Genomic DNA, 18,498 nt, shown 5'->3' with positions numbered 1-18,498 from the left:
CTGCTGCTGTGTCTTTGGGGGAGGCAAACGCAAGCCAAAATTTAAATGCCATGCCTCGAGGTCAAAGCAATGAGCAGTTACTTTGTGTATGCTGCTAAATGGTCTATTCCCATGCAGCGTGACCCAAGCGGCGGCCACAGATTTGCTGAGTGAAAACATTAACACGCGTGCTGGGCAGACTGCCTGCTCCTCAGTAACACAATCAGCTTGGTGTTCAGCCAGAACAGACATTTAGGGCAGATTTTGAGTTGGTGGGACAATGACATTGTGACACTTGACGGTCTAATGAGATGAATTCTTTCCATCGAGCAGAATGATTCAAACTTGAAGGATCCGCTGTCGATGAAATACTAATCACAGCACACACCTGTTGCATGAGACGGTTCATCCAGTTGCCTTTAGATACGCCCCAAGCATTTGTCTGATCTCTTTCTGTGGCGTATGGTGGAATATGTGGATTCATAGTCCGTCCAAAAACCAAAGCCAACTGGGAAATTTGTACTTGTAGAGTAAAGAATGACAACTGCCTAGTAGATTCTTTGTAGCGTCATCTCAACGGGAGGATCGTCACTGAAGGTTATGTTTGTATGAGGAAATTATGAGACTTTTTAAGGTGCTCACAGTATCTACTAGGTACCATCCTGCAATAGACTCACACCAGCAGCAATGTCAAAATCTGATCCGCACCGATAAACGCCCCGTTAATCGAAACAAATGTCTGATTCCTCACAGCTGAATCCAAATGTGTGGACAAACCCCCCCAACATGCAGACTCCCAGACAGGCCCGCTCCCAGGAAGACCTTGAGTCCACGTCCACATCAGATTAAGTGTGCAAGGGGACTAATGTGGTTAGCTTGCAAACCACAGATGCCTAATAGAAGTGTGACAAAGTAAATTGAACAGTCGGCCTCTCCGTCCGTCCGTCTGCCCCCCTCAAAGCTGTAAACCGAGGGGAAACACTGCATGTGGATGTTTAATTATAATCTGTAAACTGTAACCAGCAGCAGTTGGGTTCCATCTAATCTCAATAAACACATTCTGCACTCGCTGTCAGGGATGCGTGGGAAGGCAGGACTCTAATGCAGACGTCAAAACACAAAAATACTTTAATAGTCATGAGCTCCAACACAAAATGGCCAAGGGGCAAAAACGCATGCAGGTACCAGGGGGGAAAAAGGCAGGCAGGAACTAGAGGCATCCAGGACATTCGACAATGACGCGACAAGTGACACAAGAGACACACTGCTTAAATACACTGGGGAGGTGCAGGTGATTGGACACAGGTGGAAACAATCAGACAATCACAGGGGATGACAGAACAAGGCAGGAAGTTACCCAGGGAGACAAGAAGCAGAAACTACAAAATAAGACAGGAAATAAACCAAACTGTGACACTCGCATGTATATAGCCGGCTTTGGGTAATTGCGGGTAAACAGATTGTGTTTAGGGAGCGCAGCGGGGCGTAGCGCATTGGCAAAAACACAATTTCTGAACCCTCCGGATTTTGTCTGATGATGCTTTAGCTTTTCATTGGATTAAAAATAAACTTTAAGATTGGCTAATGATCAACACCAACTCCAAACTCACATTCCATTTTTAAATCAGACTGTCATCAATGGAATACAGCCCCCTGCCTGCAACGGATTATCTGTTGTCAGACTGATGCGTTTCATGGTTGGATTCTGTCCAGGTAAGAAAGGGGAAGTCGAACTTTCTTTCATTTCCATGGAAACAATGTGGTTTTAATCTCCTCGTCATGCATTGCATATCCTGCTGGTGCACTGAGACTTTGCATGATCACGGTGAGCAATTCCAGCACGTTATCTTACATTTCATCCAAGTCCATACAGTGGATTTGGGTGCACATCTGCCGCATCCAATTCCACCTTTATTTATTTTTTTATCCTTCTGGCTCAAGCGCAATATTAAATTGCTCTGTGTTATCTTCTGGCTGCATCATTGGATGTCTTATTTATATACAAGAGAATGTTGTGAAAAGATACAATTTGTCATGCATATCCAAGGTCTGGACCCTTTTAAGCGTGTTTGCCGTTCCGCTGGTATTAAAAACAGGAGGAAAAGATTCATCCCCTTTGATAAAGCACACAGTTTCCCTCTTTGATGTGGCTGACTTGGCTTAGTTGTTTGCTTCAAAACTACGTCTACAATGTGAAAATAATCATGTTCAGCTGAGATTATTTAAGCTCTTTGTTTCTTTCTGTGCTATTTATAAAGATCCTCAGTCCCATCTCGGTTGACCTTTTGTGAGAGAAAAAACTGTGAATAACTGCTGCGAGATGGCAACGGAAAGCCACAAAGGAGGAGAGCAATTTTAACTTCCCAAAAGCAAAACAATCATTGATGACATTGAAGCACTGAGCTTCAAAGTCTTTTATTCATAGGCGTCACAAATTACAGGGAGCAGACAGGAGGATAATGGAAGGGTTGCTTTTTTTTCCCCACTCTTTTTTGAAAATAGAAAAGATGACTGCAGGGCGTGAACAGACGCAGGGAAATCACCGGGATATTAAAGGAAGGGTCGACGAAGGAGCTTTACAATCCAGGGCTGTCGGTGACATATTCCTGTTTAGAGCACAACTTCCATGTGCCGTCTGAGAAGAGAGCTGAGGTGAAAGCTCTACAGGAAGCTTTCGTGGCGCCAAGATGGAGCCATCCATTACAGGAGGAGATGGTGGTGTGATCCTCGGGAGGAAAAAGTCTACTTTAAAATGAGACGGATTGAGGTGGAGCTGCTTGGTGAAATGCTTGATTATTATTTTCCTGAGGCTGCAGACTAAAACAGATCATATCTTGATCTTAAGTGCGTGTTGAACGGGTGCTAAATCACAGCTTTTCTTTCCAAATGAAATGAACACGGTGTGTATATGTTTGTTTGAACAAAATGACACTGTGATGATACACATGTAGTTTGTTTTGCAGTTGATATATACTCCATTCCTAATCTCCTGCGTCGAATAATGGCGTCGCTTGAAAGTATGACTTGACATCCCCGCATATCAGTTTTGGAGGCGTCGGGGGCGGCATGTCCACTTAACGCATCCTCTACCGTTTGTATCCGACAAAAAGGTACTCAAAATATTACTTGGTGCATTTGCCTACAAATGCTTGTTATTTCTGTTATCTCGTTTTCTAAATAACCCTCCACCTTGACAGGACACAGGTACGTTGGATTCATTCAACACAGCTACTTGGTTAGGTTAAGGCAACACTACTTACTAGGGTTAAGGTCAAAACTGAACTGTTGTAAAAAAAAAAAAAACTCTGTGGGGGGGGGGGGCCCTCATTCAATGGTAGAGGAAACACTGAGAAAGTGAAATAGTTAGTAGAGTTTATGTATTGCTGAGTTCGAGACACACAGTGCCGTCAGTGACGTATGCGTGATCCCAAATCCTACAGAATATTTGGGGATGACGAGCGGAAGTGAAACTGTAGTTCACATTGTGATGGTCAACGTTTAACTGCAGAGTGTGGGGGGGGGGGGGATCCGTAGGGATCAGGGGTCTGACAGCGGCCCGCCACACCGAGCCCGCACTGGTGCCTCTGTTCAACCCGTTAGCACCGTTGGCTGCAAATAGGCTCGCAGCTGCCGCAGCAGTGAGCCAATCACAGACGGCATTGAATGGAAGGAATGCTGCGAGCAAAAGCATATGCAACCATTTTTCTAAATCTGAGCACAAAAGAAATCGGATCCAGAATATAATTGACAAGTTAATCAATAATTAAGTTTATTGTGAGTTGTAACTCAAATTCCAATGTAAATCCCAAAAGGGGAGGGTCAAACATGGGAAAATAACCATTTTAATGCTGCATCTAATTAAAAATCTGGCTCCCCAAATTTGTAACAGCTGTGTTTTTTTTATTTTTTATTTTGTCCACTTAGGGAAGAGGGAAGCAGTTACAAAGTCCTGCATTTAGATTTGAGTTTTTTACGTTGACCAACTATTTTGAGAATCAGTTTGTTTCAGTGACAGTTCAGTTTTTTTAAGGAAACAAAACAAAATCAATGGGCTTTTTTCCGGCTTCTACAAAGTGAAGCTTTGATTTATTCCCCATCCATGATTGATGACCGAACATCTACTGGACAGCTTCTACTCTTCTAGAACATAACATCAATTGGACTAATTAATCAATCTAACACGGCAATGCGAGACAAATGATTCAATAATGGAAATAATAGTGTCACATGTTCTCTTGAGAGTTGCAATCAGGAGCCCTTTTCTCCTCCGCTTTGCTGTATAAAAAAAACTATTAACTGCACCGGAATGATGAGCCGTGTAATCAGCATCAGTCTATCACGTCAACAATGGATTAAAAACAATTAAAAACAGATTTAGCAAGTTGTAATCGGGCGCTGTTCCCTGTTCCACAGGGGGAGGAAGGTGTGTCTCCTCCGTCCACCACTGTGCTTCTCATCCACTTTAAATGTCACCTTGAGAGAATCCACAAACATGCCTGTGCGCGTGTGTGCGCGCGCGCGCGCTTCATTTTCAAAATACAGAGCCAGACCTGCAGAATTGACCTAATTTGGAAACTCTGAAACAGATTACAGCAACCGCCCAGATGTCTTTGCTTCAGGTGTGCAGATGTTTTAACAGCACGCGATTGCATTCCGCATTTTCTTGACAGAAGAACCTCAGACGGAGATAGTGCGGGAATATTTATGAAAACGTCTGTCTCGGTTGCAGCTTCCCTTAACCCCCTCATACACGCACACACGCGCGCGCGCGCGGACCCAGCGCTCTCCACCCTGCACGACCAGTTCATAATAAAAACGTGAGGTCAACCTCACCGGCTGCTGCGCTCACTTTTACCCCCCCCATGTGCATCCCGTCCCCCGGTGAGTGGGGAAAGAAAAAGGAATCAGCATGCAACACGACATCATGCCCCCCCGCAGTAAAGCGTCTCCATAAAGTCACAATCACCCCCTCGCGCGCAAGCAACAGAACAAAATGTAAACCAGATACGGAAGGAGGGACGGCGCAAGGGGAGCTGCCGTACCTGTAACTCCACACGGTAGCCCTGGTAGAAGTGCGTCGCGGACACCGCCAGCTGATGCTGCACTTGGAGGGAAACTGTGTAATCCATTAACCAGAAGATGCTGAGGAGAGACGGACGGAGCGGAGGTGGTGGTGGTGGTGGCGGGAGGGGGGGGGGGTGTTCGGGGTGGGGGTGGGGGGGGGGAGGGGGTGGAGAAGGGGGGTGTGGACGCGTCTACTGTTGGCGGCGGCACTCCACCGTAGTACAAACAATCTGCCGCCGCGCTCCGCCCCGCCGCTCGCGGCAGAGCGGCAAGCGGCAGCCTCACCTCCGCATCTGGTCTGCGGCTGGAAATCACAGCTTCGCGGGGACGCTTCCATTATTGCCATTATTAATACAGATGCTGGATGTAGTAGTAGTAGTTCAACTTCAGCTAAATCTATTTAACCCTGTAAAAAAGGACTGAGAGTTTTTGCAGTTTTTTCTTCTTTTTTCGGGCACAGCAGGCAGAGGTGTTCACCCAAAATGCTCCAAAATCTTACATGTTCAGCATCAGATGACAAACGGACACAATTAGCAACCAGCTGGTGAACATTGTGTAACATTTGGGAGCGACAGCTACAGATATTTCCCTGTGGCAGACAGAGAAATAAAGGGAGGCTTTCTTTCATCGTGATCGTCAAAAACGCAACCTTGGATGTTGCTCTCTGTCAACATCTGCACATAGCATAAACACTGCACATAGCGTAACCCTTTATGGCGGGATTATATGTTAAGTGTTGTGTTTACGGCTCTGTGTGCTGCCCCCTGGCGGCCAGAACTCGAACAGCCAGGCTTATCATTTCAAAAAGAATCAAATCATCGATATGATGTCAATATCGTTTTAGTCATCAGTCATGTAATGAAGTTGACAATACAGATGGCCACATCTTTGCCGTAGCCTAGGGAATATGTAGATGTGAAATGAGCCTTGACAATAAAAATATAGAGACTACGGCTCAGAAATATGTCATCCTGTCGGTACGTGAAAAGGTGAAAACCCTTCACATCAATAAGATGCTCTCAAATTGAAAACGAACAGACGCGTTCATCACGCTCGGAAGGGGCCTTAAGCTTAAGCTTCACAATAATACAGAATTAAGTGACTAGATTTTAACGATAATTATCACTTCATGATTGCAGGGCAATGCCGTTCCATCTCCAACACCCAGAAGTTACATCATCTAGAGTATTTTATTTAGCAAGCGCTTCGAATTGACCCAAAGCTTCTCCTCCTTCGAGGTCTGCCTCACAATGTGGGCTGGAGATGCGGCTGCGTAGCTGCAGGCCAACATTTATGTGCAAATAGGGTCGCGGTGCAATTTGGAAATATCTCCACTTGATTCAACTAGGTCATGATATCAGGTCAGTACTGACTTGCAATCGGTGGAGGGGGAAAAAAACACTTACACACACACACACACACACACACACACACACACACACACACACACACAGACACACACAAAAGAGCGGGCCAATGTCTTTCATCTGCCCTTGAGCACAGGGCCCATAGTCCAGATGGTTGGACCTTCACAATAATAAATGTTTGCAGCAGAAAACATGTCACATCCCCATGGAGGGGGGGGGGGGCTCCTCTGCACCACATCCACACTATGGGCATTTATCCAGATTGCCTTGCAGTCATGAGGCAGGTAGGCGCTCAACGGGGTCACTGACCGACAACTGATGCTCTGATCGCCGTGGGAATCAAACCCGTAACCCCGGAAACAAGAGCCGTCCTCGCCGCCGCGCCACCCTGCGCCCTGCGTGGTCGGCCACCCGACCGAGTCGAGAGAAGAGAAATATGTGTCAGGGCCATATGATCTACTTTTGTTCATTCATGTCATTACTCAGTGGAATATATTCATGATATGCGCTGTGGAGGAGCGTTTGAGCGCTTCCAAAATCGCATTCCCCACCTCCATTCATGGACTGAGTGCGCTACCTCCATATTGGCATCAAGTTGACTGTGTTTACAGGACACTTTTCATCAGGTTGGCACTCAGCGACAAAGCGGCGTGCGCAGAGGCTCCCATGGAACACCAAACGCGACAACTCCCGGAAGCTTTGGCGGAGCAAAATATAGGCCATTCCTAAAGGTCGAGGTTTGATGGGTGAAATCCCTGCCTCTGGTAACAAAATACAATTTCACCAGGCTCCCAGGGGAGAGGAACGGGAGTCATTTTTCCAGTGGCAGTGGATCCGGGCCACAGTTGAAACATGTGCACTTCATCGAGGTAATGTTTTTCCAAACACAGCAGGCAGCCGCAATTAGACTTTTCAAACCTGGTGCAGTTGGTTAAAGCGAGTCAGCCCGCAGCCTGTCTGTGGCCGGCGTGCTGTTTTTCTAAACCGTCCGCTCCATCTTTTTATTCAGTTTTAGGTGTCACAAAAAAAGAGCAAATGCCACCAGCAGCCAATCTCTGCATCGCAGACAGCAGCGACCCTTCAACACCACGGCCATCAGACCTGCTGTCCCCCGGAAAGCAGGAGCTAGTAAAGGCTCGCCAGTATATAAATATATATATATTTATGTGTGTGGACATACTGTGTATATAGTGCATATATCAATACATATATATTCAGAAAAAGAAAAGAAAAAAAGGAATTGTGTATGGAATATACAATGTCAAAGGCTGGTTTAACTGTCCAACTCACAGCAATGTGTGCAACATAATGGTTTCCTGTACAGAGACAAAAGCTAATAATTCTCCGTCCTTTGGTACAATGTTAGAAAAAGTTTGGTTAAGGCAATTAAACCTAAACTTATGAGAAAAAACGGATGATTGTTGGCAAGTTTAGACAACAAAAAAGGAAAACTGTCAGAAACAGTTTGGGAAAACCACTAAAATATGATTGAAATGACATTAACAACACTGTTAACATCAACAGGTGTAAAACATTGAGTTACTTTGGGGAACTCGCGTGTTCCTAACAGGGCGGAAGGTAACAATGCACGATAAAAGCATATCTGATATTGATAGAATACACTTATGAATTGTTGATGATGAAGACATTTTGTTTCTCCCTGGAATGTAATCTGTTAATATGAAGTCCTCATTTTGCTTTTGAACCCGCTCTCAGATTCTCAAACTGCTACAACCTAATTGGCAGTTACAATGTGCAAAGTTGTGCAATAACTCTTTGATGCAAAATCTCTAGAGATTGTGTGTAATCATGTGTTTAATAATTGTATGTCGTATTTATTTAATACAATAGTTATTTGAATGACCTGTAAATCCAATGCAATGTTCAATCTTTTGTACTGTTGCTATGGGTTAGCATTTTTGTGACGACATGTGTCCATTGACATGGCCCATTGGTGAAGCTTCTCACCTTTTCCTTTGCTTTAGGAATCAGCCTCTGCTGCTCAGGGAGCAACTTTCATTTTAATATTTGACTTGCATCCCTATGACAGCGAGGTAATGGACACATCTAATATCCAAAACATTTGTTACCGCCTTTGTCAAATATTTACACCAGCTGATGCAGTTCTTTGAGGAAGGGTACTCGGGTTACGCGACTCAGTTTCAGAACGTGTCCCTGTTGAATATCCACAATATAGCAACCTGCAATATTTATGTGGCTAGAAAAACACGACACCACGCGTTACATCACATTCCAACTACAGATACAATTGCCAAACTCCCCAGTGGCATCAACGGCCACGTGTTATCCGCTTTGAATTAAACATCTCCATTTCTACACAGAGAATTTGTATAACCTCACGCGGTGTGGGGCCAAAGCTGTGGAATGTGTTTGCACAGCGGGTGTGAAGCTGCACGGTGACACAACAGGGACTTCCCACGTGAACTGATGGACCTCTGACAAACCGCAATGATCCTTCTCTGATTAGAATGTAATTATCAAACAGCTCGTTATGTGTGCAGATGCATTATGTGCAGAGATCCGCGTTGGGATTCAAAAGACTAACATCGTGCGTAGTGTGAAAATGGCCGGCGGTAAGTTTTTACTGCAGGCCGGGAGCCTTTATCTTCAATCATTTTCTAGATAAATATTTAGCGGGGCTTTCGATCACGGAGGAGCGCAATAATGTCTCTTGAGTTTGACTGGCTGATAGTATTCGTTTTTTTAGTGAAAGCCAAGAGGCCTGGGACCATGAGCTGTGGGGCCTGACAGCGGAGGAGATGACATATCCTGACGCAGAGGGGGTGGGGAGGAGGAAACGCCAGCAAGGTGCTAAAACCCACATAATCACACGCTCTGATCTCATCGCGCCGCTTCACCCTCACAAAGCCATCCCCTCCTTTCAGCCGCCGCGCTCATGCATCGCTGCAAAGACTCACTTTGGAAGGTAAGGGAATTATCCTATCCGCAGAAGCCATGAAAAATAATCATCAAATGGGCTGCTGTAATGTCTGCTGCAGATGGGTTCAGCTCTTACCTATTGAGCCCCACTCTTTTGTTTGTATATAATCCCATTTTGTCAATCTATCTCCATTAAAAGTGTGTTTTGGCAAAGGATGTCATTGGAGTACTTTGATCACAGTGGCACGTTCTGAAGACTGTTGTTATCGATGATCTTTTAATTGGGATCCATCATCTGTGTTAATGATAACCTGGGGAAGTGCACATGGAATGATACAAAGTGAGTTTTATGTTTGTGTGTTTGTATTTGTCTGAGAAGGAGAACTATACTGTATTCAAACTCTTCTTCCCTGCTCCGCTGGCCCAGTTGCTCAAACTTTAAACTTTAGCTTCAATATCTGCTCGCTACTTGTGTATTTTAAAAACATTCCTCAGGCAGCCGGACACAATACCTTTCGCTTCTTACATATATTGTGATTTGAAAATCATCCAAAGCGCTGGTTTACTTAGGTAGTTTTTACGTGTCCTTGGTTTGGTTTAATTAGGACCATGTATTGGACCATGTAGGCTCCAAATGAATAATGAACGTTTTGTACATCGTAAGAAGATTAAACAATTTGCCTGCAAGATTGTGTTTTAATCGAGCAGAAACTGCTTCCGTTGGTTCTGTAAGTTGAAGTGACAGAATGTAATGTGTCGACTGTAAAATCCCAAAGTACAGCAAGGAGGATGGAGGGCTGGTTTCTCACTTTAAAAACACATCCCACATGATGAATTAATGGAGTTTAAATTTAAAAAAAATATTTAAGTTACAGAGCTCACCAAATGAAACATTATCTGAAATGTTAACATTTAAATAACGATAAAGCCCAAACAATACTGCAGTTTATGTTGAAAAGCGTAACTTCTCCTCGGCTCCTCGTTTGATCCCCACATGGATTGTGCTCAGAAGGTTGACTGCGGAGCGGCAGCATCGGAAGTCACGTCCAGGAACAGCCGATAACGTCTCATCAATCAGTTTGATTAATAAAAATGTGCTATCATTGTAGCATCTATAATGAAAAGTACGATGTTGAAGGTTGCGACCTGCTGAGGGTAACAGACGCGTATTTCAAACAGACACTTTATCATGATGATAATGTAGGCTGTATTATTCAACATGCGAAGGATGAACATTTTATATTTATTTCATACACAAAAATACTGTAAGATCCCACTTAAATGTACAGCAATTTATGACAGTGATAGTTCAAGGGAGCAACACAACGTCAAGAAATAACACACAGGTCCACAATTCAACCGTGATATTTCCTTATTTGATTAAAAGACAGTGGAATACCACACCAAAAACCTTTCATCATTAACTTTTGTCTTCTTCAGTGTATTGAGGAACAGCTCCTCAGGCATTGAATTGTGTATAAGGGGGGTGTCTCCAATAACATTTATATACTCTCAGCAGGAAACCAATGGATTGCCTACTCCGGGTGGGGAATGTGGCCCAAGTGAAGGAGTTCAAGTACCTCGGGGTCTTGTTCGCCAGCGAGGGGAAGATGGAGTGTGAGTTTGGCCGGTTCTCGGAGCAGCGGGGCGGCGTCGCACTCGCTTCACCGCCCCGCTGTGACAAAAAGAGCGCTGAGCCGGAAGGCGAAGCTGTCAATCTACCGGCCAATCTTCGTTCCTACCCGCACCTATAGTCATGGAGGATGAGTCGTGACCGAAATAACTAGGTCACATTTGACCTGAAATGATTTTCCCCAGGAGGGGGGCTGAAGTCTCCCTCAGAGAAAGGGTGAGAAGCTCAGCCATCCGTGAGGAGCTCGGAGTGGAGACGCTGCTCCTTTTGCGTGGAAAGGAGCCAGTTGAGTTGGTTTAGGCATCTGGATGCCCCCTGGGCGCCTCCTCGGGGAGGCTTCCCAGGCACAGCCAGCTGGGAAGAGGCCTGCGGGGGGGGGCGACCCGGGACACGGTGGAGAGGCTGTAGCTCCACACTGGCCTGGCTGACTGGCCTTAGGATCCCCCCAGTATGAGCTGGTGTCCCGGGAAGGGGGGAAGATCGACCCCGGATTAGGCGGTTGAAGATAAATGATATTGTGGGACGAGCACATATCATGTGTATAGGAATTCTATGACATCATTGGAAAAACAGTGGCAGAATTCAGCTTAAATTCTGACATTTTAATGCCAATCACAGTTTTCTGAAAGCTCGTTTGAAGATTGTTTACCCGTCTGAATGGCAGCGGTTCATATGACATCCTTCATATTGTCAGAGCATCATTCCTACAAAAGTTTTTCCTCTTGCTACACCGATACAATCTTTTCAGTTGAGGCAAAGTGAAGCGAAAGGATAAATTAGCTTTACTCAACGTAAGTACTTCATCCCTATTTGTTCATATGTTATGATCCCGTGTAATCATTGAAAACATTCATCCAGAAAAGGAAAGCAAAAAGAATGGCACCGCTCAAGGCATTGGTAGTTTGTTCCTAACTCCCGACCTGGTAAACCATACAGAATTCAGGACCACACGTGCCAAATGTAGAGGCACGTTTGCCTGGCTGATCACACAGGGTCACACTCGATGAGCGAGTCACTTTCTCTCTCCGTCTCTCACTGGCTAAATATTGCATGGCTCCTGATTTATATTCATACCCTGGTGGTAAATGGGCAGATGTGTTAAGCGCACATAGATGGCTCGACACGCTCTCGTGCTCCACTGTTGAGTGTTTGATTGAAGTGTCCCGGTGAGTCACAGGAGCACATCGCAATAATGAGACAAATGAGCGTTTGCAGACAACAGCACCGAGGTTTGGAGAGGAGAAAAAACACAAAACACACTTTGCTGAATGGTACACGCTCACCGATTAATGAAGAGCTTTCAGGGGATCATAGTGGAGATCTGCAGCTTTTGACAGATTTCTCTTATTTAATTAATTGATAATTAGCAATGTAATAGCTGTGGCCTTTGGATTTTTTTTTTTATATTCAAATTCAAAATGCTGTGTAATAAACAGACCTAAATGAATCCACTGTTCTGCAGTTGATAGATGAAAGACTGCAACAAGAAGACAGACAGAAGCCCATGTTTGGTACTAATCTTTAGAGGAAGGAGATTAGTGACACACGAACAGTAACCTGCAGGGCTGAAAGCTGCAGTTCCTCAAATGGTCATTCGACTTATTTCTTCACAGACATTTGTGTTAAAATGCTCAATTTCCCCGCAGAAATAAACTTTTTTACAGCCCCATACAGCCAGAAAAAACGATTTGGGTCTCTATTGGTGACTTCAGGAAGACGATGTCCATATTCTTTACAGCCAATGGGGAACAAACATCAAAGCTGTTATTCCTTATAACCAATCATGAGACAAATCTCCACTAAAGACACTACGGAATAATTGACTAAATCTCTGCATGCCCTCAGAATTTCTACACATTTTAACAATGACAGAGAGCGATGCCACAGGCCTGGATTTGCTACTCCCGTCATACAGATGTCTTCGGTCTGAGTCAAGCTCTTTGCTATGTGGAAGACGGGCTCCGTGAGCCCAAAATAAGACTGCCGGCTCAAACGCGCAGCTCTGAGTGAAGGATCCCGTGGCGGGGACGCACAGTGTCTTCCCGTCTTCACTCCTTCAGGGGCGGTGAGAGTTTGTGGGTCACCAAAGACGTCCCTCTACCCACCCTATGAAGATGACCACCACTACTGACGGAGCTGTGACTCCATCCTGCTGTGAGGGTGGATGACAACAAACAGCCTTGTACTGTGTCCCCTGCAGTTAAAGAAAAAAGGTCTTTGAGCTGCACACCAGCATTTATCATCCACAGAAATGTATTGGCGGTAGATTTATATGGCTCTTCTTATAGAGGCTCTATTTTGTTATCTTGGTGGCTTTTATAAAGTGCAGGTTGGTAAAAAAAAAAAGGTGGCATGGATTTGCATGAAAAGAAACACCTGTCGTGTTTCCAGCCATTTAACTGCTTTAGTGTTGCTTAACATACTTCAGCTGTTTGCATGCAAACGCATTTCACTGAGCGAACTGACACAGACAAACACACACACGCTCACATGCAGTCACACACATTTCATTGCTGCTGTTCTTTCTGCCAGAATGTCTGGAACATCTCGCTGAATTCAATTCTGTCACGGGCAAAATAAAAAAAAGAAGAGAACCGCAATCATCAATGCGTCACTTGAGTACTTACTGTGGCTCTCCTACAGACAATAAACAGCAACCACATCTCACTCAATAAATGGCTCATTAAGCAGCGGGGCTCGACCCGTGCACGCTGCCGCCTGACACCGATGCATCGCGCTTTCAACAAACTCTAATAACTCTAAACTCACCCGCGTGGTCACCAGTCGCCCAGAGTAACGGACGCGGTCCACAGAGCTGCAGCGTCCCCACGGGACTATCGCCATGGTTCGTCAGAACCTGGAGTAAGATTTTGTGAGCGCGTGGCTGTAGGAAGTGAACGTCAGCCGTGCCAGTTGTGCCTGAACCTGAATGTGTGGTTTCTAAACCCAAACAGCTGTGAATATTGAATTTACTTTGAAAAGACAATAACAAGTGGAAACTAGGGGCTTCATAGTCATGAGAACAGAACACTGCAAACACTGCAAGGTCCCCAATGCCTCCACTTCAAATACTGCCTTATACAACAACTGCTACTACCTCTTCCTTCCTTTTTTATTAGTTATTCTGCTGCTGCCATTGTTGCCCTTTTAACTACAATTGCAGCTTATTCTCACTCCCCACTCATCCCAGTATGCGCCTCTAGGCAGCTGGTTATGGTGATCGTAAAGGGGGAAGGTCATTAAGATAAGAGGGATCTGTGCTGGCTGGGGATGGATGGATGGGTCGAACTTGTGCTATTTGCATGTTATAGTTCTAAAACGCCTACAACTGCCATTGAAAATTTCAAGAAGGCCGGTTTATTGACTTTTAGTTCCGTGAATTCATTCTGCATCCAAATTCATAATCGAGCTGAGAAACCTGGCGCTCAACACGGCACTCTGTGATTGGACCCTGACTCCAGACTTCGCCAAACCGTCCAACCGGATTCTCAATATGGGAGCCAAGAGCTGCGTACAAAATCTGCTCCGACGCCATCGTTACCGTCGATACCGTCCCCCCCTGACAGAAACGGGATGGTCTACAGGAAAGAGGTCCTTAACATCTTTGTGCCAGGAAAACAACGTCCATCTCAACGTCATTTTGGGCTACAGGAAGTGACAGAGATGGAAAAAGGCCATAATCTACATTAATAAGCCCATAGCTGAGGGGGCCATCAGCTTCAGCCTCTTCTTGGTTCACATCATCGAGTACCCATCCGGACTAATCAGACCAGGGAAAGACCCGGACCACATCTGAGTGTGGTCTGAAACTGTGCACGGTTCATGCTTTCATATAATACAATCAGTCATGCCCACATGACCACACCCAGCAACTAACACCCAATACAATGTCTAATTACATTTGCAATGTTGCTTGATGGTTTAATCAATGACCGTCCATAGGAGCATAGTCCCCCCCCCCCCCCGCCCCCCCATAAAAACATTGACATCCAATATTCATCAGGAGTCAAAGCTCTTTAGCGTTGAACCTTTTGTTACACATTGTGAACACATGTCTAAAAATTAGACTGAAACATGAACAACTCCACCCTCCGCCTCCAACACAATCACACGTGCTTGGTTTCTAGCAGACCCCCCATCTGGGACACCTTACATGTGTGCTTGGGTGCTAATATACCTTAATGCATGCTAGTTATATATTGCAGCGGAGGCCCTGTTCATGCTGCATAACTTGGGTCGTATGTTTCGTGTCAGCCGCATCATTGGAAACATGCAATGTGTGACAAGCCAACGTGAGTAAACCTTTTTCCCATTGGCTGTTGACTAACTGTCAGGCCTTGTCATGCAAAGGCTGTTAAGGTCACCTCAGTCCAGTGTACTGACTCATATCGCTGTAAGAGAGCTGAACTTTTCAGGTCATTTTCTCTTGATTCAAACACCTTGAAGTCATAAGACTATGGCGGCGAGCGCCGTTAGGTTGGAGGGAGCTTCCGCTGCAGAAGATTTAATTCTGACCAGTCTAATCTGCAAATGGCCGGCGGTTTTTGATGACGATGTTGACGACTTTATTGAGCGCATGGGGAAAGTCATTACAGACTGAGATGATTGCGGTTCGGGAGACGTGATCTTGTATTTCACTTGGTAGAAAAAAGACTACACAGCAACAACTGACAAGTCATGCGTGTTGAACCGCTATGTCAGAATTGTTCGGCAAAGGGTTTCCATAATCTACTTGGTGCAATAACTCGTGTGCTATACTGAATATTGTTATAGTTATATACATATTCATTAATATACTGAATTGTTTGAATAATAATATAAGAAGAAGAGTCCTTATTGTATTAAACTATTTACTCAATCTGATTGGCTGGCCCTAGTAAAAAAGAAAATCCACCAGCCGCCACCGTAAACACGGTCACCACAGTGAATTATTCCATTGCGATACAGGCAGTAAATATCTAGTTTGCTACCCGTTGAAAGCGTGCCTGTTTAAATACGTAACTCTGGGTTACACACGCGTTAACTGTGGGGCATTCACAGTGTTGCTATTGATAGTTCACAATTTAACATAAATAATGATGCAAAAAAGATGCAAAAACATCACTCTGCTAAACAGAGCAATGTTTGCATGTTTATTCAAAGTTTATTAATATTAAACTTGTCACATGACCATGTCGCACTAAATTTGACACAGCACTCCCTTTGGTGCCCGGCGATACTCCCTCTGCAGGCTGGATGAGCGATTGTTGTGAGTCAGATGTTCTATTGTTTGAGCTGATTATAAAGATTAGTCATGAATTCATTATTTAACAATTTAACAATCATGTATCATTTTTTGCCATGTATGTGTGTTGTGTGGGTGCAGTGACCTGCATCACCAAAGTCCACCGAAAGAATGTAAAGGATGTGAGGTCGCTCTGACCTTTGACCTCCAAAACATAATAAACAGGTGGACGTTGCTGCAACTATTGCTGGCGTGCATCATAAAAAGCGAATCAACCAAACACTGCGGATTATTCCTGCCTCTGTCTTTCCTCCGACCGTTACAACAGGCGGAAAAAGGGAAAAGAGAGGTGGAGAGCGCTCCCACATTAGTTCCTCATGAGCAGAAAGGTACAAACAAGGGGACAAACCAGACACCATACAGGCTGCTCATCTCCTTGCATAGCTTGCTTGGTTTGTTTCATTATCTTTTTTTATTCAATTTATTACCATGATATATCATAGAAATGAAAGCCTGCAGTGTTCAGAATGAATGAGAATGTCTCAATAAACACACAAATAAATAAATATGTTGGGGACAAATAGCGCAGAAAGCCTGGGCTCTCTGGACTTGGCTGATGTTGTGTCGCCTGACGTATTGTAAACATTGAATTTGTCCCTTTAGAGGCAAAAATACGATTTTGAAACTCGATGAAACAATACATTTCATGGTGCCCTGTTGGCTTATTCAGAAATGTTACAACCAGGGGCACTTTCACGTCACCGGACCAGCAGTACGTCCACCTGATTGTCCCAACGTAGGACCTTTTTATGTGAAGGGGACCTTGTTGCCGGCCTCATCGCTGTGGCTGCCAGAGGAGATGTCTGACCTCATTTACCTCGTCCGCTGGTTGATACCTCGCACTCATCCTCACCTTTCCAAAGAGGCAAAAAAAGGGGATTAAATCCCGCTACCTCCACCAGGGTGACGGGAGATGGACGAAAATGCCAGCCGGAAACCACTCAGCAAATCCCTTCGCTGACCTCATTATAACCTCAAAGCAAGATAACTGAGGCAGAAAAGGAAAATCCCCGAGCTCTCAGCCATGACAGAGGGCTGATCGTTTCTTATCAGCTACACAGACCTTCAATTCTCCTGATTAAGGTTTTAGCAGAGGACAAGCTTTCCACTGCTTCTGCTCCGGCTGAAATGAATCACCTGCGTTCACGACAGGTCCGAAGGATCTGGTGCCGGCCTGTCGCCTCTGATATGATTAATATAACGCCGTGATTGTAGAAACTCAAGAGTTCACTGGTTCTCTATGGGAAACCTGTCTAGGATTAGATTCAGTGCAGCAGTCAATTGATGACTGTTCAACACATGTGACAAGCTTCGTTTGTCATGAAGGAAAAGGTGGAAACTCTTACTCCCTGTGCTTTTGTTTTTTTTAAAAGGCTCCCAATCCCAACTCTCAATCAGCATTACACTGTAAAAAAAAAAAAAGCAAACAAACTCACAGTAATCCTCAGGAACCCCAAATGCCGTGAGCCAGAGTTTAATCTGTCCTCGTCGTCCTTTTTCCATCACACTCTGAAACAACCTTTCCTCCGCTCCCCTCCGCTCGTGGTGATCTTGGACCACGCAGCTGCTGATTAACGGTTCACCCGGCGGAACGGCTCTTAGGGAGAAGATCAATGGTCCTGTGGGGAGGACACAGTAGAGGGAGGAGAGGAACTGACCACATATCCATGTGCAACAGATCAATAGTCCACTGTTAAACGTATCATCAATCACCAGGACACTTGATGCCCGATGCTTCCATGATGATGAACAAACGATGAGTCCTGCGACTATCCATCCCGACCTCAAAAGATTCTGTCTTTAATGGTGGGACCCTTTAATATTCCTTTTCTTTCTAATGTAGTTTCTGCATGGACAATGAGGGGTAATGATTAATGACATGAGGAGGGTGCGCCATAGATTGACTGAGGTTTTAGTGCAGTGTGATTAACACCTGATGGGGTAACGTTGTGTCACAGCACCATCTCAAGGTAGTTCAGCCTCAAGGCAAGTAGCATTGGCTTCTTTTACCCAAAGGAATTAAAGCACTGTATTATTTTATTGGTTTCAAGGTTGGTGGGTTTTTTTCTTCTTTTTTTTTAAACATTTCCTTCTTTATACTATTAAATTATTATCTTTTGAAGTCAACAGTGTATTTTTAGAGCATTCCTTTAAAGGAGAAGGCTGTTTGCCGTAGCGGTGGTGCACTTCAGCCCCTTTTGGCCAAAACGATTACTACAACAATAATCATCCTTTGGCTGAAAAGTACTACACTTACTATATAATGGGGG

General features: G+C 44.7%; 1 protein-coding gene across 1 annotated transcript in view; it reads right to left on the bottom strand.

The window, feature by feature from the left end:
* Window positions 1–5,305, bottom strand: part of zmat4b (zinc finger, matrin-type 4b) — an 82,559-nt gene extending 77,254 nt beyond the window's left edge. The window contains exon 1 of the mRNA XM_040196293.2: window positions 5,022–5,305. Within this exon, the coding sequence (XP_040052227.1) occupies window positions 5,022–5,108 (87 nt within the window). The 5' untranslated portion in view covers window positions 5,109–5,305. The remainder of the gene's footprint in view (window positions 1–5,021) is intronic.
* Window positions 5,306–18,498: the final 13,193 nt, after the last annotated feature.

Source organism: Gasterosteus aculeatus, chromosome 13 (genome assembly GCF_964276395.1).
Source record: "Gasterosteus aculeatus chromosome 13, fGasAcu3.hap1.1, whole genome shotgun sequence".
Classification (NCBI taxonomy): Eukaryota; Metazoa; Chordata; class Actinopteri; order Perciformes; family Gasterosteidae; genus Gasterosteus; species Gasterosteus aculeatus.
This window is presented reverse-complemented; position numbering and strand designations above follow the sequence as displayed.